The 26,526-nt window shown below is 44.0% G+C and overlaps 4 protein-coding genes across 11 annotated transcripts in view; 1 reads left to right on the forward strand and 3 right to left on the reverse strand.

Annotated features, from left to right (window-relative positions):
- The first annotated feature begins 95 nt into the window (after window positions 1-95).
- On the forward strand, window positions 96-8,816 carry stat2 (signal transducer and activator of transcription 2). Of its 8 annotated transcripts, none has more exons than XM_047024804.1 (24): window positions 96-321; window positions 525-656; window positions 807-951; window positions 1,219-1,314; window positions 1,486-1,578; window positions 1,753-1,882; window positions 2,213-2,280; window positions 2,442-2,593; window positions 2,824-2,982; window positions 3,096-3,185; window positions 3,297-3,356; window positions 3,446-3,466; window positions 3,629-3,722; window positions 3,839-3,886; window positions 4,040-4,123; window positions 4,331-4,429; window positions 4,520-4,655; window positions 4,788-4,840; window positions 4,936-5,030; window positions 5,264-5,403; window positions 6,281-6,469; window positions 6,595-6,649; window positions 6,916-6,986; window positions 7,627-8,816. In XM_047024804.1, the coding sequence occupies exons 2-24, from the start codon at window positions 526-528 to the stop codon at window positions 7,746-7,748; spliced, it is 2,331 nt and encodes a 776-aa protein (XP_046880760.1). In that variant the 5' UTR covers window positions 96-321; window position 525; the 3' UTR covers window positions 7,749-8,816. The 8 variants fall into 8 exon arrangements, with proteins under 8 accessions (XP_046880760.1, XP_046880766.1, XP_046880767.1 ...); XM_047024810.1 differs by having other exon boundaries at window positions 1,753-1,831; XM_047024805.1 differs by having other exon boundaries at window positions 97-321; window positions 446-656.
- Window positions 8,181-11,081, reverse strand: LOC124470757 (G-protein coupled receptor 84-like). The gene is given in 4 exon segments (XM_047024814.1): window positions 8,181-9,434; window positions 9,436-10,230; window positions 10,233-10,586; window positions 10,845-11,081. Coding segments are annotated over 3 exon segments (1,260 nt in total). The 5' UTR covers window positions 10,392-10,586; window positions 10,845-11,081; the 3' UTR covers window positions 8,181-9,128.
- LOC124470758 (G-protein coupled receptor 84-like) lies at window positions 8,181-13,739 on the reverse strand. Its single transcript, XM_047024815.1, has 3 exons — window positions 13,538-13,739; window positions 11,818-13,107; window positions 8,181-9,113 (listed from the first exon to the last, which is right to left on the reverse strand). The coding sequence occupies exon 2, from the start codon at window positions 13,078-13,080 to the stop codon at window positions 11,833-11,835; it is 1,248 nt and encodes a 415-aa protein (XP_046880771.1). The 5' UTR covers window positions 13,081-13,107; window positions 13,538-13,739; the 3' UTR covers window positions 8,181-9,113; window positions 11,818-11,832.
- A 246-nt stretch (window positions 13,740-13,985) lies between these two features.
- The window catches only part of znf385a (zinc finger protein 385A), an 18,085-nt gene continuing 5,544 nt past the window's right edge, over window positions 13,986-26,526 (reverse strand). Inside the window, exons 2-8 of the mRNA XM_047025386.1 lie at window positions 26,182-26,327; window positions 23,359-23,469; window positions 18,190-18,364; window positions 17,151-17,480; window positions 16,423-16,610; window positions 16,226-16,312; window positions 13,986-15,960 (exon numbers count right to left, since the gene is read on the reverse strand). Of these exons, the coding sequence (XP_046881342.1) occupies window positions 15,712-15,960; window positions 16,226-16,312; window positions 16,423-16,610; window positions 17,151-17,480; window positions 18,190-18,364; window positions 23,359-23,469; window positions 26,182-26,327 (1,286 nt within the window). The 3' untranslated portion in view covers window positions 13,986-15,711. The remainder of the gene's footprint in view (window positions 15,961-16,225; window positions 16,313-16,422; window positions 16,611-17,150; window positions 17,481-18,189; window positions 18,365-23,358; window positions 23,470-26,181; window positions 26,328-26,526) is intronic.

A 26,526-nucleotide genomic window follows, 5' to 3' on the forward strand; every position in this document is an offset into this window, starting at 1 on the left:
CGCATTCGTTTGACCAATCAGATTTACTAGACAGTGCAAGGATTCACCAATCCGTTTGCTGTAAGGAGTTGAACGGAAAACCTGGGTCCGGACTCCACCTGACAGACAGAAGTGGCGTATTGATAACCAGAGGACGTGCTCTGATTAAACGTTTAATGTCAGAGAGGAGGGAATACTTTATTAGCCAATGGAACGTAGATAGAGTGCTGTTACATTCGGAGGGGGGAACAACATTCGCGTGAAACGGACTTTCTTCGGAAGTCGGCCTCGAATTTGTTTGACGAGCAAGATACTATAAAAACATAAAAATAACAACAGCTGGTGAGTGGAAGTTTGAGATCATTTACATTGCACGCTAAATGCAAGAAGAATTACTTATGTACACTAACGCAGACCTGGCTGGGAAATGACAGTATATAAATTGTCTCTCTATTAATTTTATGAGCCTCCCTTGCTATTGGCGACATTGGATAAAGACTCTTATTTGTAAAGCGAGATCTCGCTTCTCTCTCTCGTCGGACCAGAATGGCACTGTGGGCGAAGCTCAATAAGCTGGACTCTGCCTACCGTAAGCAAGTAGATGACCTGTATGATGGAGACAACCTTCCCATGGACCTACGACATTACCTGGCTTCCTGGATAGAGACCCAGGATTGGTGAGGCAGCATTTTATGCCTTTAGATTCGCATTCACATTTTCTTTTCTGCACACAACGCTGCTGTTATGGCTAATCATGCTAACGACACTAATGGCTATTGAAGTTAATTATTTTACAGAATGTTAACTTGAGTATTTCTTTCTCATAGGGAGACTGCATCCCAAGATTATGACAGAGCCATGGTGTTGTTCCAGGTACTGATGGAAGAACTGGATATTCAGCACAGTCGCTTTGTCCAGGAAGACGACTTCTTACAGCAGCATAACATCAGACGCCATAAACACCACTTCCAGGTCTGTCTGCCAGCTCCACCCTGAGCCCAGGTGCACCTGGGAAGTCTTGAAGAGCAGTAGACATGGCAGAACTGCCCTCAGCTCATAAACGTTTTGCTAATTCCCTGTTAAGAACCAATGTCTGTAGAGAATGATGAGGGTTGTATATTTGTGTTATTCAGAGCAGCTGGAGAAGCAGTTATCATTGGTTTAGAACAAAACTAAACAAGATAAAAATACAAAATATACATTATTGCTAATGTCACCTGGTCCACTTCTCGTCCACAGCGATATCAGGAACATCCATGCAATCTGGCCAATGTCATTCTCTGGTTCATGGCCAAGGAGAAAGAGATTCTGGATAATGCTGAGCTGGCAGAGCAGGTAAGATACATACTGGCCTGCCATGAATAAACAGGTTGTTCATAGCATTAAAACATTTCTTATGAAAGATCTTTTCAGATCTTTAACGACAGAAAAATTGTTATTATAAATGTCAACATCTACGTTCCTTCCTCACCACCTTCCTCTTCATCATCATCCTCTTCTTCACAGGTGAGCCAGATCCAGGTCCACCAGAACCCTATGGAGATTGACAGCCAAAGGAATGTGCAGCGTAAGGTGGACATACTCAGAAATAAAGTAGAGGTGAGTTGCCTTCATAGTAAAACCAGTGTTTATATTGATACTTTTGAATAAAACAATAACACATATAACATTTTACTTTAACATTCCATTTCCTGTAGTGGTGTTTATCCAAACATTTACAACCCTTTATAAGCGATTTAATGATATGAATGTTTTCAATTTCTTAAAATGCAGTGCATGGACCACACAGTGAAATGTCTGGAAGAACAGCAAGATGAATTTGATTTCAAATTCCAGACTCACGCAATGGAAGGTCAGCTCTCACACACATCGATGGTGAAAAATACGTGGACACCTGACACCTGTAAGATTTTGTTGGACATCCCATTCCAAAACCATGGATATTATGTTGAGTTGGCCCCTTTGCGGCTGTAACAGTTGTCACTCTTCTGGGAGCGCAGTCAGCTGTCAACAGGATTCTGGAGGGTGTCTAGGGGGATTTGTGCCCATTCAGCCACAAGAGCATTAGGGATGTTGCCCACTGATGTTGGGTGTTGTAGACCTGGCAGCAAATGGCTCTTGAATTCTTCCCAAATGTGTTTGACCCTCAAAGTGGCCTGGTGTTTTGGGCTCCAGTTGTAGGTGTGTCAGTGTCAGGATGGGTAATAAAGACCGAATGTTTGTTTTCATGCAGCTAGTACAGCTGAGGCGGATAAGAAGATGCTGCAGAATCTTCTTAACAGGCTGGATTTCTCAAGAAAGGTAAAAGAGGACTCATATTCCATCAATATGTTTCCATCCCATGCTACGTCATTGAAATTCTATGGAGATACATGTATAATGTCAACCTGACCCTCTTCTCTCTGTGCGGTATCCTATTGTCCCTCCTCCTACATGTCTGCCTCCTTTCTTCCCTCCCTCAGAACATGTTGGCAGGCCTGGGGGAGCTGTTGGATGTTGCTAAGGATGTTCTTGATGTCCTGGTGAACGATGAGCTGCAGGGGTGGCAGTTAAGGCAGCAGAGGGCCTGCATAGGAGCCCCAGACGACACCAGCCTAGAGCAGCTGGAAAAATGGTACACACATCCCAGACAGATGGCCTACACACACACACACACACACACACACACACACAAACACACATATAGTGTTGTAGTGGGGACTGAGGAAGTGGGTTTTCTATTAGTAGAACACCATGTTCTGGATTTGTATATTTTCAACATCCATGGAAACTCCTCACCTACTGACAGCTGTGTTCTGTGACCTCACTGTGACTTAGTGTATTTGACCTCTAACCCCTGTGTAGGTTCACGGCAGAGACGACCTGTCTATTCCAAGTACGAAAGTTCCTCAAGAAGCTGGATGAGTTGATGGGGAAGATGACTTACCTGAACGACCCTTTGATTGCTCAGAAACCTTTGTTGCAGACTAGAGTGGATGACCTGCTCACATCTCTCATCAAAAGGTATTCACTTCACACATAGACATGCTCACACGACATACATACATACTAAACACACACTACCACTACATACTGTACATACAAACCTTATAGTGTGGTGTGTATGTATTTTTAAGTTCTTTTGTGGTGGAGACTCAGCCGTCAATGCCGCAGGGTAAAGGCCCCTTGGTTCTGCGCACTAATGTCCAGTTCTCTGTCAAGACCAGGTCTGTACCTCAGTTAAAGTTGCTTTACAGCTATGGACCCTACCTTAGGTGCACTATATGTCTCTTATGACTTCATACCTGGTTTACTTTATAATAAAATTTATTCTGCAGAATTCTTGTCAAGATTCCTGAGATGAACCATGCCATGAAGGTGACAGTGTCCATGGACAAGTATGTTGGAATCTTTACTACTGAATTGATTATGTTTCCCTCTAGTGGTCATCATACTGAACTGTGTATATCCTCTTTTCTCCAATTAGGGAGGCCCCTCAGGTTAAAGGGTAAGTAGTTGTTTACACAATCATAAGAATGTTGTGAGAGGCTAATGTGTGTTGTCACAGAGAAAACTGTGAATGTCATAATAAGGAAGAGCCTGTACAAAAAGCCTTTTTTTGTTGTAAATGCAAAAATGGTCACATTCTGCTTCTGTGTTGTGCCTGCAGCTATAGACGATTTAATGTTCTGGGGACCTGCAGTAAAGCCTTGAACATGGCTGAAAGCATGAATGGGGGCATGGTGGCAGACTTCAGACATCTGGTATGTGACATACAAACAGGCATCAATAAATGGTGACCAGAGAAGTTTGCAGTTAGTTATGCTTGCCCAGAGGTTGTTTGATCCATTTTTTGAACTGCGTTTGTGTGTGTATGCAGACTCTTAAGGAGCAGAAGTCAGGTGGAGGAGGCAAGGGTATTACTGATGTGAGTTTCAATTACTTAATCTTAGTTGTCAACTCGGAAACCAAAAACACATTTGTATCCAAATATTTTCTCATTACTTGCCATGTATAGAGATGTGTGTGTTTAGGCTTGTGTGTGTATGTTTTTATAGTCTATTTTCCTCTTCTTTCCCAGTTGTCTCTCAGTGTTACAGAGGAGATGCATATGATCTACTTTGACACTGTGTTTGACCTGGCAGACTTTTCTGTGTCTCTGGAGGTGGGTCATATTCTCATTACCTGCTCTGTCATTGGCTGATAGTGCATTTGGCCTACAGTTGTGTGTGTGTGTGTGAGAGAAACTACATTTATGTAAATGTTCTTAAATAATCATCCATTTAAGGAAGGGTTTACGTTACAGCATATATTTTAAACACAAGCTAAGTTGGGCTTTAACCAGTGTCTGTTGTCTTGTTGCCTCCCATAGACCTGGTCTCTCCCTGTGGTCATCATCTCCAACTCCAGCCAGCAGCAGAGCGCCTGGGCCTCTGTCCTCTGGTTCAATATGTTGAGTGAAAACGTAAAGGTGAGACATCATCTGTAGGTCAGAATGAGGTGTCCTCAAACCTTGTCAGAAACCAAGATGGTAATTGTATTATTTTTTTCTTGATTTTAGAATGTCCTGTTTTTTGCAAATTGTCCTGTTGCCCCTTGGTCTAACTTTGGCGAAATGTTGAGCTGGCAGTTCCTGTCTGCTACCAAACGAGGCCTAAACTCTTCTCAGCTGGACATGCTTGCACAAAAACTTTTTGGTACAAACACCACCCTCAACAACATTACCTAGCACAATAACGCTGTCATCACAATGTGAAAGTGTTTTGCCAAGTATATTTACAGAGTACAGTTGTTGAATTATTGTTGTTTAATATTTGTTGTTACATTAGGAAAACAGGAAAGTTATGAAGCATGCAAAATCTCATGGGCCAAGTTTAGCAAGGTGAGAATTTAGCTTCTGTACAATACACATACAAACTACTTTAATGCCTTATGAACAATCCAGTCAGTTTTTAATGCTAACTTCCTGTGTTGCAGGAGAATGTTCCTGACACAATCTTCACATTCTGGGTGTGGTTTGATGGAATCCTGGGAATGGTGAAGAACCACCTGGAGAACATTTGGAAAGACGGGTACATATGTAAACTTTCTACTTTTACTGTCTGCAATCCTTAGGAAGAGTACAGTGGGCTCATATTTAGACTTGTCAATACACACGCATAGAAGTATACATTTGACCGTTTTTACTTGAACCTGAAACCAATATTTAATGGCACAGTTAAGAAAAGCATGTATTGATTGAATAGATACTTTTATCCAAAAGACTTACTAGAAAAATACATCTTTGTGGATGTGTCCTGTGCAGCTCCATTATGGGTTTTGTGAGTAAAGGCAAAGAGAAGTCCCTGCTGAAGAAGAAACAGAGAGGCACATTCCTTCTGCGCTTCAGTGAGAGCATCAAAGATGGAGGCATCACCTTCTCCTGGGTGGACTACTCCCCTACTGGTGAGCATGTACAATATTATATATCAATGGTCAGTAAATACATATTGTATTGTATTCTTGTATAGTTGTAATATAAAATTGTATGTTTAACTGAAAAGGTGGTCCTTATCCACTGGCGAAAGTATGCCTGTACACTTTACCATTAAGATATTTTTTATTCATTTTTTTAATGCAAAGGATCATTTTGTTAAGAACACAATGTTACATTTACAGTTGCACTTTGTTATGAGCTAAATGTATGGTATCCAACCTGTAAGCATTTAGAAAAGATTAATTAGTCTGCAATCTAGTCAGCTGTCACAATGACAGCGCAGCAGCAAATCAAGACCAAAAGGTCAACACATATCGGATAGATCTGCAAGTCCTTTTGCTCAGCATGTCAGCTCTAGCCAAAGGACAACAACTTTATTTCTGTAAATACATGATGTACAGGTTGAATGTCCCTGCTTTTCATGTTTTCACAATTTATTCCACTAGCCTACATTGGTCAAAAATGAAGGCTTTGGTTGAAATGTTATTTACCTGTTAGTGACAACAGAAAAATACCAAAGGTTAATACCACCGTAGAAACTTGACGTGTCAAATTCTGTTCACCTTGTTGACCTTGATCCATGTTCAGTTAGGTCTTTAAACCTAAAGCTAAAAAAAATAAATGGGTATGCCTACATGACGTGATCGTTGATAATAATTAAACAAATGCTGGTCAGTTTTATTGCCCAGTTTTCATCTCAAAGTGCACCAGATGTATGCATTTTTTCCAGCAACTAACCGCTTTTACCGCTGTCCTTATCACAATTTCTACGGTGTTTTTACTATATTCACTGGTTTTGTCACTTCCTTCTCCTCATATTCTCTTGGGACCCTTCTTTCTTATCAGGGGAGCCAACTGTCCACTCAGTGCAGCCCTTCACCAAGGTTGACCTCAACCAGATTCCCTTCCATGAGATCATCAGGAACTTCCAGATCCAGATACCTGAGAATGTTCCAGAAAGTCCTTTACTCTACCTCTACCCAAACACCCCCAAAGACAAGGCATTCGAGAAATATTACACAGTGAAGAGTGGAGGTGAGGATTTTGGGATAAATGGTGGTACTGTAAGGGTTAGACATTGAGGTTGTTTTGTAATAAAACTGATAAACAAAGAGTGATGAATATAACCCAAATTCATCTTAAAACCATTCATTTTTCAGCTGACAGTCCATACATAAAGTACATCAAAACCAGACTGGTTTTCGTCTCAAGGGAGTGAGTATAGTTTTTTTTTCTGTTTATTTCTTATTTGTTCAACTTCAGCATTAGAGTCACTGAAAGATCTATGGAATTCCAACTGTAACAATTTTTCCACCCCCAGTCTTACTTTTGACATTGCCATAACAGGTTCTAATAGTTTCCTTCAAATCGGAATAACGGTACATTGTCTCCAAGGAAGTAGATGTGTTCTACTCCTTTTACTCTGTCATCAGTCAGTTCAGATGCTGCTTGTAATGGCTGTTCATCATTGGTCATTGTAGGAATACACTGGGCCCTATGTCGCCGGCCAGTTCAGACATGGCAAATGGTGAAGGCTTTGAACCAGTGTCCGGTGAGTCATGGTTTGCCTCGCCGTGCTGGACCTCCCAGTCTGAAACCCAATCAAACCAGTGCTTGTGCACCTCCCCGCAGGGTCTATATGGGGCTGCCAATGTCATCTGTTTGGGCTTTCTGGTTTTATGTCTTTTTTCACATTGTGTAGTTAGTGGTCTGGATTATGCCTGACTGTCATATCTACTGTATTTTCAAGTCTGTCGGAGTTAAATTTTTTACATGAAACTTGGTGATATTACTAACCAAAGCACTGCTTTATGATGATAACCCTATTTGTGGCCAAAACACTGTCACTAAGGATACTGAGTGCAACTAACTTACTAAATATCCAAAATAAGTAATCAGTTTTTGTTATCGTTAAGTTTAGGGTTAGCCCTAACCCTAACTTACCCTTTTCTTTTGTGCCTCATGCATGACTGTGAGATGTCTTGCTTGTGAGATGTCTTGCTATGTGTTGTAGACTTGGCTTTGGTTAATCACAGCTGTTCATTTTCACCACCTATGTAGATTCAACTCAATTATTCGAATGCTGATAACATGCATCTTTAAGTTTTTTCTTACATGAGAAAAAAAGTATAAATCTATTAGAAAACATATAAATAATAAAGAATTCTAATCTCCTTCCTTTTGTTCCCCAGTCCCCGCTTTGGACCCCCTCTTATGCTCCTGGATTGACTGTAATTCCACACAAATCGAGGAAAATGTGGATATGGAATTCAACGAGATCTTCATTGACCCCACTTTGTTTCTAACTACCTGACCAATTTGCAATGTTTCTGGATTTAGCACTGCCTGGTTTCACTTGCACTCACCTGCAATCCTGTGGAAGCACCTACCAAACCCTATAGACTACAGCCCCGACAAATGACCATGTTTAACCCAACTACTTAACATTATGTATACTTATTCATAATTTGTTGAAAACAAATTATATCTGAGCATACAGTTGAAATTTGAAACCTATGTTCAACTGTACATTTGATCTAGAGAACACACTGTATGCTTGTCCTCCTCAGTTGTAGCCTGCTAGTTAGACTAGAAGCTATAAACAAGACAATACCATAGTCTTAATGAGAATACTTTGATTCTTTGAGGCATCTGAAAAGGAACACATGGTGGTCCAGTGACACACACAGGAACATGGCTCCTCTCATCAGAACCCCCCAAGATTGCACATAAGTCAATCTGGCACTTTTCTTTGTTTCTTTGCACTCGTGGCTGATGGGGACACTTTTTCTTGTACTTTAGTTTGTGCAAAACTGTACAACAGAATACTGTCTTTTATGTTGTTTGCTACTGCTTGTCTGCTCAAACATAGTTGTCACAATTAGTACCTGAAATCTTACTTTAGCAAGGCAATTATGATATACTTAAACCTGTACTCATATGCGCTGTCTTTGCTGACTGAAGACGATAAGTCTCTCACACATGGAGGAGTGGTGACGTGGTGTTATGTTGACTTAAGCTTATGATACATCTCATTTATTTTCACATGGCAGAAAACCGTTTAGTAACATCTGATGTACAGATACCTGCATAGAGCAGTTTTGTGAATCACGTCACCTCAGTCATTGCCTGTGACTCACCATGATCTGTTTCTCAATCTCGTTCATTCAAAGCATGTCTAAACTTGCCCATTGTATCCGTAACAGATTCAGAAGTTCCTCTGTGAGGAAATCAGACCATTGTGTAAAACAGATTATCCCATGTGCAGGTGATATGGTAATAATACTCTGTTGAGTCATCAATGTGGACTTCACACATTAGCCATTTTGGAGCCTTGATATTGAATGTTATTGATGTATTAAAATTAAAATGTTTAATATTATTCATAGACAAGCTGAGTCATGAAACACGCATACATTGGTAACAGAACAGTGTGACAGCTTCCTTCATGTATTTATGACTCTGTACCACTCTTTAAGTAGTGGCACATTAAGTTCTGATTTAATGCTGCCTTCAAGCATATCACTGCATAACACATTATTTATGATACATGTGACTGCCTGATGTAATTGGGATAAGGATATGTAACAACAAATTACTCTTTTTTTTCAGAGCTGGGAAGGTGAGGTTAATTCGACTTATTTCTGGTGGTGAGCTGCATTAGATTAGCTGGATCAGGGTACCCAGGATGTAGCTAGTGTGTCCAGAGACTTCTGAGAGGGCTGGCAGCCCTGCTAAGCAGAGCTTTGTAGGCCTGGCCAAACTGACGGTTCATGGCAGCGTAGAGAATGGGGTTGATGCAACTGTTCAGCCATGTCAGGTTGTCACAGAACATGTGGAGGGCCTGGGGGGCTCGGCCCTGCTTGTCTGCCATGTTCAGGAGCAGAAAAGGTACAAAACAGAAAACAAAACACAGAAACACAGTGAAACACATCCGGGTCACACGTTTGAGCTCTCCATCCTCTTCTGAAGAGGAGGAGGGCTGGACAGCAGAGGGAGTTGGTGTAGCCATGATGGGTGGGGGTTGGTGCAGGGGTGAAGTCAGGGGGGGGCTCCTCTCCTCCTGTAGGGTCAGCTGAATGTGATGCATGAGCAGAGCCCTGGGTAGTTGTGTGAGAGCAGGAGGATATCCCAGTATGCTCCTCTTCTCTGTCTCCACTCATGTTATGGGCTAGTTCCCCCTGGCTGCTGATCTCACAGCCATGTGTGGCCACACCACTCCCTAGACCACTGTCCCCTTCTGTCCCCTGTGCCTTTATGAGGTGAGGCTTCTTCCTGGATGAGCGTCGGCTGAACCTGTACTTGACCAGTGCTTTAGCTGCCACCCGGACTCGCCGGTAGATGAGCAGGTAGAAGAAGCCTACACAGCCCAGGCCGATGAAGAAGTAGAAGATGAGCAGTATGGTGGTGTAAGGGCGCCCTCTGGTGCGGTGAAAACTGCATGTGCACACTTGTGGGACAAACACATAAACGGACCAGAATGGGCCAAAGCTGGCCAATGTCAGGACCCAGGTGGAGGGAAGAAGGAGGGCAAGGCCTCGTCTAGAGAACACACGTTCAAACACGGGCCTTCTAGCAACCAGCAGGTAGCGGCTCACTGCTATCAGACACAGAGTGAGGATGGAGACGGATTTGGAGAGGCAGACGAGGAGGCCAAAGATCCTGCACCACAAAGGGCCGCCCCTCCAGTGGAGGTGCAGGTAGGAGTCGATGGTGACAGGCTGTAGCAAGGTGCAGTACAGGATGTCAGCCACTGCCAGGTTGACGATCAACACATTAAAGCGAGTCCTTAGTAGCAACCAGCAGGTAGCGAGTCTGTGGCGAAGGCCAGGATAGTCAGTATGTTGCCCACTGTGCCGACAACTGACACAAAGGACCCCCAGAGCACGCCAAAGTAGCGGTAGCCCTCCACTGAGGGATCATAACAGGAGAAGGAGTCATTTGTGATGTTTAGCATCTTCTGTGTGAAGGTCCGGACATCCAACTACAAAAGAACAGAGCAATCGTCATCAGTGGTCTTATAAAGGAAGCACAGTATTTGTTCCCCTTTTCACTTACCTCTAATGACCAAAACAGGAAACTTTTCAAATTGCCACCTCACTGTTTGCTAACTGGAAATGAGAAGTCCTTGGTCTACAGGATACGTCATATCCTATAGGACAGGCCCACAGGTGGCACATATTGCGGTAAGCCTAATCTTGACAGGTTGTTAAATATTATGCTATAACACTTTCCCTTCATACAGTCACTGTCCAATAAAGATTTATTTGAAAACTAAACAAGAACTCTATCAATACAACAGTTGTAAACCACAGTGTACAGTACTATCCCTTTGGGTCACAATCATACAAATGTATAGCATACAAAAAACCTGTGTCTAAACAGAGAAGCCAGAATAGTAAATGTGTACCTGATTGTAGATGTATATCTCATTTGATGAAGTTGCTAGGAAGCTGTGTTGTGTCTTGAGGTCTTGTTGAGTTCTGTCTTGATTGGCAATAAAGACCCTCTGTGTTCTTGCCTTGTATAAGTTGAACTGAATGTTCTTTGATCTGAGCTTGTTTGTTCTGTCTGCACTTCCTTATGTACAGTTATGCTGTTTTTACATATCAGACATCCCAACCTGCAAAACCTCATTTCAGGGAGGTGGCTTCACCAGCTAGGTACTAAAGTCTGTGGCGAAGGCCCCCCCCCCCCCCCCCCCCCCAGGAAGCCAAATCAGGTCGTGTGCTGTGTCACTCTCACCACGTCTGTCACTCGCTCTCTCTTTTCCAGAGCCTGTCTACCAGAAATGACCATTGAACTGTCTTGCTCACTCTAAAACCCCAAAAAATAAAATATTTCAGGGATATTGTACAGAATTTGCTGCCATCAGGGAGCCGCTATTAAAATGCGGGAGACTTCCGGAACTTCCAGGAGACTTGTGATGTCTGATATATTTAAATATTCTTTCCACCAACATATAGGCCAGTGGACCAGATGAGTCATCATGGCCTGCTCTCGGCACAAAACCAAAGAGGCCTAGCACCGCTTCTACCTTCATTGGAGATTTTCTGTGTTCTTTTGGTCACAATGAACAACCTGAGATAATATAGAGGTGTCTGCTCTTTTCTAGCAAAAGTTACAGAGGGGATACACACTAGGCCGTTTTTCACTTGATACCTGCTACAACGCTCTCACTTCATACTGTCACTTTCCAATAATGATTTATTTAAAAAACAACACAAGAACTCCATCAATACAACAGTTGTAAACCACAGTGAACAGTACTAGTGAAAGGATAATGATATGTAACAACAAATTACTTTTGTTTCAGAGCTGGGAAGGTGAGGTTAATTTGAATAACTAATGGTGGTTAGCTGCATTAGATTAGCTGGAACAGGGTACCCAGGATGTAGCTAGTGTGTCCAGAGACTTCTGAGAGGGCTGGCAGCCCTGCTAAGCAGAGCTTTGTAGGCCTGGCCAAACTGACGGTTCATGGCAGCGTAGAGAATGGGGTTGATGCAACTGTTCAGCCAGGTCAGGTTGGCACAGAACATGTGGAGGGCCTGGGGGGCTCGGCCCTGCTTGTCTGCCATGTTCAGGAGCAGAAAAGGTACAAAACAGAAAACAAAACACAGAAACACAGTGAAACACATCCGGGTCACACGTTTGAACTCTCCATCTTCTTCTGAAGAGGAGGAAGGCTGGACAGCAGAGGGAGTTGGTGTAGCCATGATGGGTGGGGGTGGTGCAGGGGTGAGGGCAGGGGGGGGCTCCTCTCCCCCTGTAGGGTCAGCTGAATGTGATGCATGAGCAGAGCCCTGGGTAGTTGTGTGAGAAGAGGAGGATATCCCAGTATGCTCCTCTTCTCTGTCTCCACTCATGTTATGGGCTAGTTCCCCCTGGCTGCTGATCTCACAGCCATGTGTGGCCACACCACTCCCTAGACCACTGTCCCCTTCTGTCCCCTGTGCCTTTATGAGGTGAGGCTTCTTCCTGGATGAGCGTCGGCTGAACCTGTACTTGACCAGTGCTTTAGCTGCCACCCGGACTCGCCGGTAGATGAGCAGGTAGAAGAAGCCTACACAGCCCAGGCCGATGAAGAAGTAGAAGAAGAGCAGTATGGTGGAATAAGGGCGCCCTCTGGTGCGGTGAAAACTGCAGGTGCACACCTGTGGGACGAACACATAGACGGACCAGAGTGGGCCAAAGCTGGCCAAACCCAGGGCCCAGGTGGAGGGAAGAAGGAGGGCAAGGCCTCGTCTAGAGAACACACGTTCAAACACGGGCCTTCTAGCAACCAGCAGGTAGCGGCTCACTGCTATCAGGCACAGAGTGAGGATGGAGACGGAATTGGAGAGGAAGAGGAGGAGGCCAAAGATCCTGCACCACAAAGGGCCGCCCCTCCAGTGGAGGTGCAGGTAAGAGTCGATGGACACAGGCTGTAAGACGGTGCAGTACAGGATGTCAGCCACTGCCAGGTTGACGATCAACACATTAAAGCGAGTCCTTAGTCGCGAGTCTGTGGCGAAGGCCAGGATAGTCAGTATGTTGCCCACTGTGCCGACAACTGACACAAAGGACCCCCACAGCACGCCAAAGTAGCGGTAGCCCTGCACTGAGGGATCATAACAGGAGAAGGAGTCATTTGTAATGTTTAGCATCTTCTGTGTGAAGGTCCGGACATCCAACTACAAAAGAACAGAGCAAGTCATCATCAATAGTCTTAAAAAGGAAACACAGCTATGCACTCAGTTAAGGATTTGTTCTCCTTTTCACTTAACACTTATGACCAAAACAGGGATTGTCTATAATTGCCATCTCACTGTTCGCTCACTGAAAATGAGAAGTCCTTGGTCTACAGGACAAGTCATATCCCATTGGGCAAACCCACAAGTGGGTACGTATTGCAGTAGGCCTACTCTTAACTGGCTGCTACAACGCTCTCCCTTCATACTGTTACTGTCCATGAAAGATGTATTTAAAAACAAAATTAATTATCAACTATCAATACAACAGTTGTAAACCACAGTATACAGTACAAACCCCTTTGGGCCACAATCATACACATTTATAGCATTGTAAAAACTAAACAGAGAAGCCAGAATCGTAAAAGTGTACCTGATTGTGGATGTATATCTCATTTGATGAAGTTGCTAGGAAGCTGTTGTGTCTTGAGGTTTTGTTGAGTTCTGTCTTGATTGGCAATAAAACCTTCTGTGTTCTTGCCTTGTATAAGTTGAACTGAATGTTCTTGGATCTGAGATTGTTTGCGCTGTCTGCACTTCCTTATGTACAGTATAATATGTATCTGCTGGTTCCTTTTGTGCTTACAAGGGCTTCCCCACTTTTCTTTGTGGCGCACAAAAGGAGTGGGGTTTTATGCATTGCTCAAATGTTGCATGCCAATGGTATGATTTTCGCAACAGGAATTGATCTGACGCAAGAAAGTGAGAGACAGATTTGCCAAAATTTCCTCACCCCATTACATCAGATAAGTAATTACAAATAATAATGAAAATTTAAAAAAATCTGTTTATTTACTCTTCAGCAAGAGTGCTCCAGAGATTCCTGTTTTTTCTCACATTGCTATAACAATCTATATTTACAATAATGATTCAACACAGTTCTTCTAAATAACATTTAATACATTTATAGACATATAATTCAGCTCTTTATTGCAAGGACTAGATAGCAGGAGTGCTATGAGTATTGCTAAAATCCCCCACAATACCCTTTTGATACATGACATAACAGTTTAATGATAGCAGGCTTCATCCAGAGCTCAGACAAAGTCAACAGAACCAGTTATAAACCACGATGAATGGAAATGTAATGGTTTTCTATATGATTCAGTGACAATGATCATCATAATATTGCATGTGACTTTCATGACAGAAAGACAGCTTCAGATATCTGGTCATTCTCGCTATCATAACTTCTGCATTATTCTTTTATACACATCTATACAACTTCCCCTCTCATTGAGTTTTTCGTTTCCAGCACAGTTTCAAACTGAGCTGGTAGGGAGGTCCTGGACCACCCATTAGGTATGGGAAACCCTGTGCAATTTGTGTCATCCACCACCCCAACAACCACCTTGGGGATCTGATTTGAACCCTGACCCCCCCATCCACAGGCTCATGAGGTCAATTAGTAAAAATGTATATTTGTTAATTCAACTCAACAACTGCTTCCTTTAAGTCACCCACTCAAAACGAAATAATATTTCACAGTGTACAAATAATATTTTAAGACAAAAGGATCCCTCTGGTTTGGATTTTACAGTGAAACCTGAAAAGTTGTTTGGTATGATACCTCAGAGATGAGAAAAACTGAAAGAAAGAGGGTTGACCATCAATATTTAGGAAGATGTCAAGTAGATTTTTCAGTTGAAGTCTTGTTGTACTTCTGTGTGCTTTGTCTGTCTTGTGAACATCAAAATGACACAAAGCATATAATCGGTAGCTATTCATACTAGCTAGATAGCATGATACTTGAGGAATGCTGAAAGAAACAAAAAGACTCCTCAAAACAGGGACACCTCAGCCAATGACATCAGACCTTAGTGCATTCACCTTCAGTTGCAGTTTTTGAGACTATTTTTGCTCGCTCCTTTAATAAAAATGTTTGTCCCTCTTTTCCTTCATAGAGGGGAATATAGACTAACATCTATCATCCACAATACTACAGATACTAAGGACCTGGGAACAAAAAGCACAGAGTACCTTGTGCCTGAATCTGTAGAACATACAGCTAATCTAGGACCTGCAACAACAGTGTATATATTGGATTTTGCCACGCACATAGGGTCAAACTCTAATGGGATTTAACTTTGCCATGTGGTACGAAGGTTCAACTAACTGAGCTACTTTTACAATCCCAACTACTGTATGTGTTTGTCACTGTGGATTGAATGCTGGTTTTTGTCTGAGCCCTCTACCATGACTAAAGACATGAACAAGATGGTAAAATGCTTTAGTTAGACATCTGATCAATGTGGTTGCTACAGTACACACATGGTCTGAGAGTCATCCCCAGATGGGAAGAGGATCACAGAAAGTCCACCATTAACGCAATCTCCTTCCTCTTCAGCAGCAGAAAATCCAAGATTTTGAGTCAATCAATGTTTCCGATGTGTTAAATGGTGAAAGGATGATCCGGAATTGAAAAAGAGGAAGGGGTCTTTTACCCCATAAATTATTTTTGTTTGCAGTAAATGTTTTGATTATCAATGTGTTTTCCTGTTTACTTCACAGTGTGCTTCTTCCTGACTGGTCCCGGTCCCTCTACCATCAGTAAGGGGTGAAGAGAATTGGCCCGTGGGTGGTGCGCATGGGCCCAGGGGCGGGCCTTAGCAGGCTCAGGTGTGTTCCCTGTAGGAGGTGATGATGGGGGTGATGATGAGGGGCAGGAACGGGGGCACGTAAAGCCAGCTGATTGGAGGAGGCCACAGCTGCCATTGCTGCGGCAACAGCCAGAGGATTAGGCAACAGTCCTGCACCCAGAGCTTTTGGAAGGTCCTTTGAAAAAGCTAAGGAAGACTATGAAGGAGAAGGGAATGAGAGAGTGTGAGAGAGAGAGAGAGAGAGAGAGAGAGAGAGAGAGAGAGAGAGAGAGAGAGAGAGAGAGAGAGAGAGAGACAGAGACAGAGAGAGAGTAATAGAAGAAAAAGTATAAAGGTTAGACTTGTGCTGTCTTTTGATACATTATACTAGAGCCTTATTATCCTCATCTGTAATGATGAACAGTGCAAACAGAAAACTCTGATGGTGGAGCTATATGAATCACAAAGAGCTGAGTTTGTACCACAAAGTCTGTACGCTTCTTGTGCCGACTGAGGAGAGGATTGGGCTTTCCTGCCACTCCATCCCGATGCCGTCGGCTGGAGATATGCTGAGGGGACAGATGGATATTTAGATTTACACTGGCCTTCATTTCATCTGCTTCCTGTGCCACATGCTGTGGTCATCATATTCTACACAAGACAAGCTTTAGCTGCTAACCTGCTTGAGCTGGAGCTCAGAGTTGACCCTCACGTTGCAGATCTCACAGTGGAAGGTACGTTCCTGAGTGTTGGGGTCTGTGGGGAGACCCCCTCCCTGCTCCGGGCTGAGTTTGAGACCTAGTCGGGGATACGCCTTGATGGGACCCAGCCCACTCCTGGCCTCCAGGATGGTTTTGTGTTTGGTTCCTGTGATCCCCAAAGAGACAGATTAATACATGTTGTCGGCCAAGGCCGAAGCCACGGAGTCAACATTTGGGAGGGGAATTACATTTTTTGATAATTTCGGACAGTGTGGTTCCCTGTCGTAACGTAGCACATTTATATGTTTATATCAATATATTGATATATATTGTATATGATTACGGCCTTGTTGTTGGCCCATTTGATCAATGCAAATTTGCAGTGTTCATACTGTTTATATGCGGTCCTGTATAGTGTAGTGTTTATGTATGTTTAACAACATTTGACCTTATACCAAAAGGATGTAGTACAGTGTGAGCAGTAAACACAAACAAATGACCATGAGGCATAGTTCAATTTATCTGCCACTAGAGAGCAGCATCTCATGCACAGCAACATTAAGGCACTTTTCATTGTCTTTCAACTTTTCTCACCATGTGTTCATGCTTATTTGATTCAGTCACAACCTAAATAAACATCATTATTTTGACATTCTGAAATTCTACTCCTGGAGTTCTTCCATCCATGGCATGAGGCCATTTTTACCTTTGTTGTGTGCCTCCAACTGAGACAGGGAGTTGACTGCTACTTTACACAGGGAGCAGAAGAGCAGCTTCTTGGCTTTGTCCTCTTCAGACTCCCCTGAGGGGCTGGGGGCTGGGGAGGGCGTGTCCAGGCTGCCTGTCCCAGCTGGGTCCATAGAGAAAGCACTGGCACCCGGAGATGGGGTGCATGACATCGGGGTACTACCCTGCAGCTGGGGGGATCTGACGGGGAGCAAGGGGGTCTCTGCAGGGGTGGCTGGGGCCTGGGAGGTGGGGAGTGGGCCTGGAGTCATGGGTGACCCATTTGAATTGGGGCGGGACAGGACATCATCTGTGATCACAGTGGAGAGGTAAAAAGAACATATTATTTACTTTTCCAGCATTACTACAAGTGGATTGCATTGAGCAACCACCCTGCTGATTCTAATGATGGTTGTGTAGCAGCGCTGCTCCCCCAGTGTGTGGGCTCAGAGCTGAGCTCCTCAGGCTCATCCATCTACAGAGCTCCATTTAGACGTTCGATTAGTCCTGATAAAACGTTATTCATCCCAGAAGGGAAATTCTGAATTAACACATATAGAAGATCTGCAGATATGTAGAAAACAATGTGCCGTACAGGTGAGGATTTCTTTTCTGAAGAATTTTTTTTTGTCTATTTTTGGTTTTAACCAGGCATGTCCTAAATATGTACTATGTCATATGTATCTGTGCCATCTCCTTTCCTGTCTGTGGAGGGTCAGGTGGTGCTGTTATGTCTCAGCTTCTCCTTCTCCCCCCAGCTCCCTCTTCCACTCCTCCCTGCCTCCCCTCCCTTCTCCAGAGAGGCCAGTCCTGATGACTGGGGCCTCCAGCAGGAAGCTGATCCTCATCAGTGCTGACAGAGGCGTCTCCAGGCAGACTAACACTCCTGGCTGTCCCCTGTTGACCTCTGACACTACAGCTGTACACACACACACGTGTGAAATGAGCGTCAGCGGATTTAATGGCAGAATGTGTGTTCACGAGTGTGTGATACATACATACGCACAGGTGAGCCTTACCCTGCTTGCTGCTAGGGTCAGGCTCTGGGCTTGAGGGTGACGGTCTGGGGGGAGAGGGAGAGGTATTCGGGGGAGGGGGCTGCTTGTCCCCTTCCTGGGGACGAGTTTTGGAAGTCTCAATGCCCTTCACTCTTCGGGCATGGCGATTACCCTTATAGTGGGCCTCTGCCTGGCTCTGTAGAAAGGGAGGACAGAGTTGAGTTACTTCATAATCCACAGTATATTCACAGCATATTGCAGTTCATCTCATACACTTTAAAACACGCTCATGTATCAGCCCTGGCTCATGTTTTCCCCGGCTTAATACATGGAAACTTCAACGATGTAACACACTAATCTAATATCTACAAACATGAGACTCCCTCACCCCAGTTACAGGCTTAGAACGGACGCCAGAGGCCCCTGCTGACAGGCATACCCCCATACCCTCACACCATGCCTGCTTGCTACAGTATATTCTAAGTCCCTCTTTCCTGGCATATGTCAGTCACAGAGCCAGTGGGGTCAGAGTGGTCAACTCTACCTGCAGTGCTGAGGGGCTGTCTCTCAGTAGAGGGCTTTAAGCTGACACTTGAGTCCAAGGCTGGCCTTATTCTAGCCCTGCTCTAGCCCTTCCCTTCCCCATGTTAACCCTACTCTTAACCCATTCTCTGACCCCACTTGGTCCTGCTGTGGCATTTTACTGGTCAAGCGCAAACTGTACTCTAATCCTGATCAATTGCTGCCATATCTTTGCTCTATCCCTTCTCCCTCTTTGGTCTTTGGTCATGCTCTCCCCACCTGCCTGTCTCCAGAGCTGGAAGACTCTGAGTCCACATTATCAATTATACATTCATCATCTGATTAATTTAGCACTCAGGCCTCTGTTTTCTGGCTGTCACTGTCGTTAGAGATCAGGGCTTTCTTAGTCAAACCCAGAAACACATGTCATGTTTTGTTTATAGTCAATGTAATTCACAAACATTAACATGCAGATAAAACAAACATTAAACTAAATGTACGTTTTGTCTTGGATTTTTCCATGATAAGCACATTTCCCCATTATCATGTGTCGTGATAACACATTTAAGGACACATTTAGTGTAGAATTGTCCAAGCCCTGAATCTGTAAGATGTAACCTCTGTCAATGTTGTGAAGGAGTTCATTCCAGAATATTCTGGTGTTGCTTTACAGGATGAGTAGTAATTACTGGATTAGGATGAGTGAAAATATAGAGTGGTGAGATTATGTTCAACAGGCCCCTCAGTGTAGGACCCCAGTGACAGCTGACTCCCACTGCTGGTGAAGAAGGAAGAAGAGACAGCTTCTAAACAAGACTGAAGGACAGGCTAGAAGGCTAATGGTGGGTGGGTGGTGTGCATCAACGAGGCGAAGGGGCCACTGGGACATTTTAGAGATGCCTCTCTAAACCCTAGGCAATAATTGTCGATGACAGAGCTACATATAGCCCTAGTTCTGATTGGCGATGACAGAAAAGCAGATATAGCCCTGCTGCTGTAACCCAAGCTCTGCCTGGATCTTAGACCGCTGTTCCCCCAGCCCCCAGATTAGACATTAAGGGAGAAGGGGGCTGAGACAACTCTAGTCAATGACAGCTACAGTATGGGCTCTACCATACTGCTGCCAGCTTCTACAGTACATCCTCCTATTATCTCTCCCCTTCTCTCTCCATTTGCATCTTTTTTCGATCTATCTCTCTTTCTGTCTCTGTCTCTTTCTTTATCATACTCCTTGTTTGTTGATCCAGTCTCTTTCTCTCCTCCTCTTTGTCTTTCCCTCTCTTTGATTATCCTCTGCTCAGCTTGTTACTTCCTGTCTCCTACTGCCCTTCCCAGATGGGTCTATGGGGATCAATGAAGGTCAACTATCAATTACAAGTTAAAAGAGTATCAACAGTCCAGGAAAAACGACTGGATAGAAGAAGAAGAAGGAGGGCGAGAGAGAAAAAGCAGAGAGACAGATTTCAAGAAAGAGAGAAAGAGAGAGAAAGAGAGAGAGCACGAGAGAGCAAGAGAGAGAGAGATTAAAAAAATATAGATCTATCAGGACAGAGTAAAGAGAGAGAGATAGATATTGGGGTCACTGAAGTTAAATAAGGAGAGATGAAGTTAAAATGATATTTGGAGATGGACTGAGAAATAGGATGAAGAGAAGCTGTGGGAAAGGGATTAAGATGAACGAGGGAAACGGAAGAGATTTAAAAGAGTGAGAAAATGAGAACAAGTGAACGTCCCTGAAATCCTTTTCTCTCTGAGCTTGATATGCTTTGATGTTTTATCTATAAAGCGACAAAGGCACGGAAACCAGAGCAAACTGGTCCAGCAGCCCAATCTACTGTACTGCCCACGGGCAAGAGGGAGAGAGGGAGAGAGGGAGAAAGAGAGAGGGAGTACAGAGGGAAAAAGAGAGGGGTGTTAGGAGGGACAGACAGTCAGAGAGGTGAGAAAGAGAGAGAGAGAGAAATGAAAAATTAAGTAAAAGGAAGAGCATAAGATATACTGTAGTGAGCGCAACAGTAAAAAGGAGAGCACGAGAAGGAGAGGGAAGATGTCCAGCATTGTGGTACTGCAGTGGTGACGATGGCTCATGCAGCAGGGTGTGACGTCAGTCTTGCAGCAGAGCAGGGCTGAACACTGTCTGGCTAATCTGTCCTCTGCGGCCCGCTGGGATGAATTGCAATTTGATAATTGCGACATGTGGATACTACAGTGCTGTCTGGTGGCAGGGAGTGATCAGTCAAGTGAATCGCTTTGGATTTTGCAACACTGTGTTTGACCACTGAGTTTGACCACAGTCATCCATAGCGGAGACTGTTTGGAGTCACAAAAATTGGTACATTTGGTGTGTTTATTATTGTTGTTGTTCGGTAGGATGAGCACACACACACACGCAGGAAATCTGCTCTCAGGCTACTCAGTCAATGGTTGTGTAGATATGATGTGGCAGATTCAGATCAGAGTGATCACGCACACTGACTGATGAACATGGAGACAAGAGGGAGACCAAACAGGTGGCCCGGGAACTGGCATAGCTAGCTCCCAACAGACAACACACATACATAAACACACACAAACATACACACAGCGTATGTGTGGTTTACACGGAACTCTGAGACCAGACATTCCTGTGTAAACCATGTAGAACATGAAGGTCTGCAGGAGTGGGGCTAGAAGGGGTGGGAAGGAGACCCCTCAGGGGGCACAGGGGGGTCACAGGGGGGTCACAGGGGGGTCACAGGGCAGCTGTCCCAGAGGCTCAGGCCCTTCCCTGTTGCTGGGCCTGCAAACTGCCCATCATTACCCCTATTGCATTTGGAGGAAACCTATTCAGTGATTTATTCGTTGGCATGCGTCAATATTTTTAAGCAAGCTTGTGTGTCAAACTTGTGTTTGGCTTAGACGTGACAGCATGGGCCATAAACGCTGGGGTTGGTTCCACTGTCCAAAGACACTTACATTTAGTGACGGGTATATAGCTTTACCCGTCACTCACACTGCTACTGTGGAAAGGTACCCTGGATCTCGCTGTAGCTTCCCACAAGCATCGTCAGTGCCTTAAGCTGTTTTTAGTGTTGAACACTATGACAAGATACTCAAAACCTAAAGTGTAAACTGTGAAGAGTTGTGCCACTAACATTTGTACATTTGCATTTCTGACAGTATTATAACTTGGTCTATGAGTTTCTGTAATACCACCCCTTGTTTGGGTTGAAGTAAACCTGCCAGTGAAGATAGGTCTCGAGCATGCTGAATACAGTGACACAGTTTGTATGAAGTGCTTTGTTAAAAGTGAACCAAGTCTGTGTCACAATTTCAAAAAAAGTATGTATTATTGATTGAACATTCATGCACTTCTTACTGCCCACAAATATGTTGTCCTAAAAGCAACATTACTAATTACAGCAGTTGTAGAACTGAAAATACATACTGTACTATGGGTGATACAGCATCTTTATTTGGATGAAATGTCACGTTGCGAAAGGGCCACTGTCTGTGTTCATGACTGTATGTTTCCAAAGGTTGTTTACATACAGAGGCAAAGCATTGGTGTGGATCCATAGCTCAAGGGATCATGCATATGTGAACAGTACAGTATATGTTTCTGTGTGTGTGCAGCCAATGAGCATGGTTTTGTGTGTGTTATTGTATGATGATTTATGAGTTTTTCAACTATAAAGGTATCAGTAAACACCACTGCTTCTTTTATGGGGACACTTGGACCCCCCTCTATAATTTAATCACTTCAGTCTCTAGTTGCAATCTCCATTCCTCTCTTCTGGGATGGTGCCCTCTATCCAGTCTGTAATGCTTAAAATGTGCCGGATCAGTGCTCAGTTTTTTCTAATTACCAGATTAGATGAGCTCTAGTTCCAGTGCTCTTGCAAACTACTTATCCTTCCTCTTAACCCACAGCGTTCTATCACTGGTCCCTCTACAAACACCATTAACACCCTTACAGTGAGCCCTAACTTCAATACCAACACCACAGACATGCACACCACCAGCCTCCTAGCCTCCCTGCCCCCAAACCTGTCACTCACTCCGCCCCCCCACCGGACCAGTACAGTTGCACATTCTCAACTCCTTTCTGGGAAATGTCAACAAAATGGTGTCAAGCTCAGGAATGATGTAAGCTTAGCACAGGGTCTCTCTCTCCCCCACACTCACCAGATCACATGCCCCTACCTCCTTTCTCCTGCACCACTCTCTCCTCCTCTCTCCTGCCCGCCTTGCTCCTGCCCCCTTCTCTCCTGTCCTGCCCACCTCTCTTCTGCCCCCCCTTTGGCCCTTTCCTCTCCACCTCTTCTGGCCCCCACCCCCCTCTCAATCCTAGTGCTAAAAGTGGAGCTGAGAAACCGCACACACAGTTGTCACCTGCTCCAGCAGTGCAGTCAATCACCAACATTTACTCTCATTTGGGTCAGTATCTGATGTACTCAAACCTCACAAGCATAGTCCCCAGACATTACACACCACAGAGTCTGCTGGATCTCATGGCTGATACAATATTTGGAGTCCAGGTGTATACTCTCTCTACTCAGTCAGATCAGTGAGCTGACCTGTAGCCAGTAGGACTTGGAAGCTTCCTGAGGTACAACCCTGCACTGCTACAGCTGGTCCTGAGCTGAATGTGGGTTGAATGAGATGATGTGAGAGTTGTGTTTGTACCTCTGAGTTGAAGCGTATTTGGCAGACATTGCAGGAGATGATTGGCCGCTTGGTCTTGATCAAAGGCGGGCCAAAGGTATGGCTCATCACAGCCTTTTGAACCGGGTCCATCTGAAAAAAAGAAATACAAAAAAGGAGAGGAGAGGAAAGGACAGGAGAGAGGGGATGGGGGATAAGGAATAAGAGATATAGGATAAGGGTAAAGGGAGAGGGGAGGGAAGGGGAGGATGGAGGATCAGTAGGCTGTTCTGGGCAACATCTGAGAAAGGCCATGGTGATATATAAGTTACGTCACTGCAATAACTGATTAGAGACTGAAAGAAAGAAGTAGAGAGAAACATATAGAGAGAGGGAAAACACTGATTGATAAAGACAATAGAGTGTGTTTTTTTCTGCCGCAAGCTGGCAGTGCTGTGTGTGCCATGGGCGCGGTTCAAATGTGTTAGTTCAGGGTTGGAGGGCGGGCATTACAGACTCTACACATCCATAAAAACAAAGACTGCATTTGGGCTACAAGCTTCACACAGAGATACAAGTAGTAGTCCTGAGAACATTCATTCATCTGCAGCACTGCTAAAATATGTCATCCCCTGACCAAAATGGCAGTAGTTCTGATCAGTGTGTCGGGCTCCACACCCACGCCCTGTCTCAGGCCAGCAGCACACAGATGCTGAGGTTTTACCCAGCCTCTCATCATCAGCTTAGACTGGATACCTCACAATGGACTGTAAGACTGTTTTCACTCTCCTTCCCCACACACCAGACACAAGTTCTAATTACACAGAAGGCAGCTGGAAACCATTTGTTTGATGTTTTTATTTTTATACTCTCATCTTTAACTTGGATTTGAGCTCCTTGGGCCTCTCTCCTCCTCACTTCTTTCTGAGCTTGTCTCCTCTCACCTCACTGTTTCATGACTCATGACAAGACAAGGGTTCTTTCACCACCAATGTTTCTTTGTAGTTTTCCAGAGTTTTGACACTTGTGTGTGTGTGGTGTGTGTATGTGGTCTTGTTTAACTACCCTTGTGAGGACCAGAAGTGGGGAAATTTTCTTGGGCCTCAAAACAACAAGTGCTATTTTAAGGGGGTTTAAGGGGTTTTAGGGTTAAATTAAATGAGGATTGAGGTTAAGGTCAGGGTTTTGGGAATGGGTTAGGGGTTAGGGGGTTAGGGGGTTAGGGGGTTAGGGGTTAAGGGTTAGCGATGATACCATTTTGATTGGAAGTGAATTGCTGGTTCTCACTAGAATAGTAAAACAAACTTGTTTGTGTGTTGGTGTGTGTATGTGTGTGCATGTGTGTGTGTGTGTGTGTGTGTATTTCTGTATGAGTATATGCACAGTATGTGGGTGTAAAAGTCAATTTCCAAAGAAATCATGGCTCTCACCTACAATACTTTTCTCTGATTGTTAAACTTTTTCTGTTTGATTATTCGTGTGGATCATGCTCTCCCAGCTTCTCTCTATGTTTCAGCTTCTCTCCTCGTCCCTCACTCCTTGTTCAGCTGCTCTCGGGGTTGTGTTCTCTCCCTCCACTACTTTACTTGTCTACTCCACTCGTCTCCAGATCCTCTCCCTAACCAAGACCTCACTCCTTCTTTCATCTCAACTTTCCTTCCGTCCAATCTTCCTGCAGTAAACTCTTTATCCCACTAACCGTATATACTGTGTTGTATCCCACATGAGGCATGGAGATGCTTGCCTTCTGGTTGATCCACTAAGAGTCAGGGAGAGGAAGGGAGTCATCCAATAAGACAGTTGTGATGTTAGTATGAGTATGTTTACAGTATGCCTATTTGTCTAGCTTGTCAGAGAAAACTATTTATCTGACTGTATAGATTATGTAACAATGCTCCTAAAATGAAATCTGATGATCAGACTCAATTAGCTTTTAAGTATTTATTGAGGACTAACAGCCTGTGCACTGGCACCCTCTTGAGATAAGTGATGTAAGTGTAAGAGTATCACTGAAGTAACTATTTCAATGTGCTTCAGTATGTAACCATTAAAAGGTTTATAATGAATGACGGCTAAGAGAGAGGCTGTATGTAGATGAGGTAATGTGTGTGTGTGTGTGTGTGTGTGTGTGTGCGCACCACTGTTTGTCACCATGCTGACCTTCATGTGAAACCCAATCTGCAAATGAAGTGGATGGGGTCGTGTCTGAAAACGCTGACTGGAGGGAATGCAGCCTGTGACTCTTATAAAATTGATTAGCCATAAGTCATTGTATTGCAGTAAAATGCTTGCCTGAGCATTTTGTGAATATGCAAAGCGTCAGTCTGCCAGTGAAAAAGCAAACACTTGTCAGCTTATCATTATAGAGGATCATTTCATAAAACCAAGTCACTTTATCAGAACACAGTGCACCTGTCTGTTCAGAAACACAATTGAAACCCTTGCTCTCGCTGTACTCTACCAGGCTCTTACTGTTCCTCAAGGTATTTAACACAGTCCTGAATCATCCTGTGAGACTATGTCTGCACACTCTTCATCAGCAAAAAGGAGCTCTCTGACCTCTGTATCCATAATGATGATGTATGCGTTCTGTGTGTTTACAAGGGCATCAGGCTGTGCAAAAGTGACCCTAATGAGATGTATCTTCACATGCAAATCATTATCTCCATCTATGTGGGTGTGTGTGGCTGTGTCTCTATGCATGTGAAGTGTATACTTGAATGCTTTCCTAAATGCTTCCTGCATCTAATTGTATGTTTATGCAGCCATACTCTTGGTGTGTGCTTACAGTAACAGTGTATATCTGAGTGTGTGTGTATGTGTCTTTGTGTGTCCGTGTGTGTGTGCGCAATGGTGTTTACTCACAGTGTTGAAGTTGTGGAAGAGGTTGACACTTGCAGGGTGGGGCGTATCCAGGGGGAACTGTAGGAAGGGCTTCATGTCCAGGGGGGATGGGATCATGGTGGGGGTCCTTAGGAAGGCAGGGACCGCCCCCGGTCGGTTTATACTGCCTGAAGAGGAGGAGATGGGAGACGAGAAGGTTTAGGAGTGAGAAGAGGGAGAGAGATGTAAAATAATCTTATGACTAAATGAGCAGGGTATTGATTGTCGTGTGGTAAATAAACCTTTCTGTTGTTTCCCTAGGTTCAATATTACTCATTAGAAATGTCATGTACATTTTTTCCCTTCATCATGAACTGAGGGCATCTC

This window comes from Hypomesus transpacificus, chromosome 9 (genome assembly GCF_021917145.1).
Source record: "Hypomesus transpacificus isolate Combined female chromosome 9, fHypTra1, whole genome shotgun sequence".
Lineage (NCBI taxonomy): Eukaryota > Metazoa > Chordata > Actinopteri > Osmeriformes > Osmeridae > Hypomesus > Hypomesus transpacificus.

Bases quoted from the DNA above. Each gene is read 5' to 3' on its own strand.
- stat2 (XM_047024804.1), top strand. From the start codon at position 526: ATGGCACTGTGGGCGAAGCTCAATAAGCTGGACTCTGCCTACCGTAAG. The intron at 2,281-2,441 runs GTAAAAGAGGAC...TCCCTCCCTCAG, and splicing joins GGCTGGATTTCTCAAGAAAG to AACATGTTGGCAGGCCTGGG. The intron at 5,031-5,263 runs GTACATATGTAA...TGTCCTGTGCAG, and splicing joins GAGAACATTTGGAAAGACGG to CTCCATTATGGGTTTTGTGA.
- LOC124470758 (XM_047024815.1), bottom strand. From the start codon at position 13,080: ATGCTAAACATTACAAATGACTCCTTCTCCTGTTATGATCCCTCAGTG.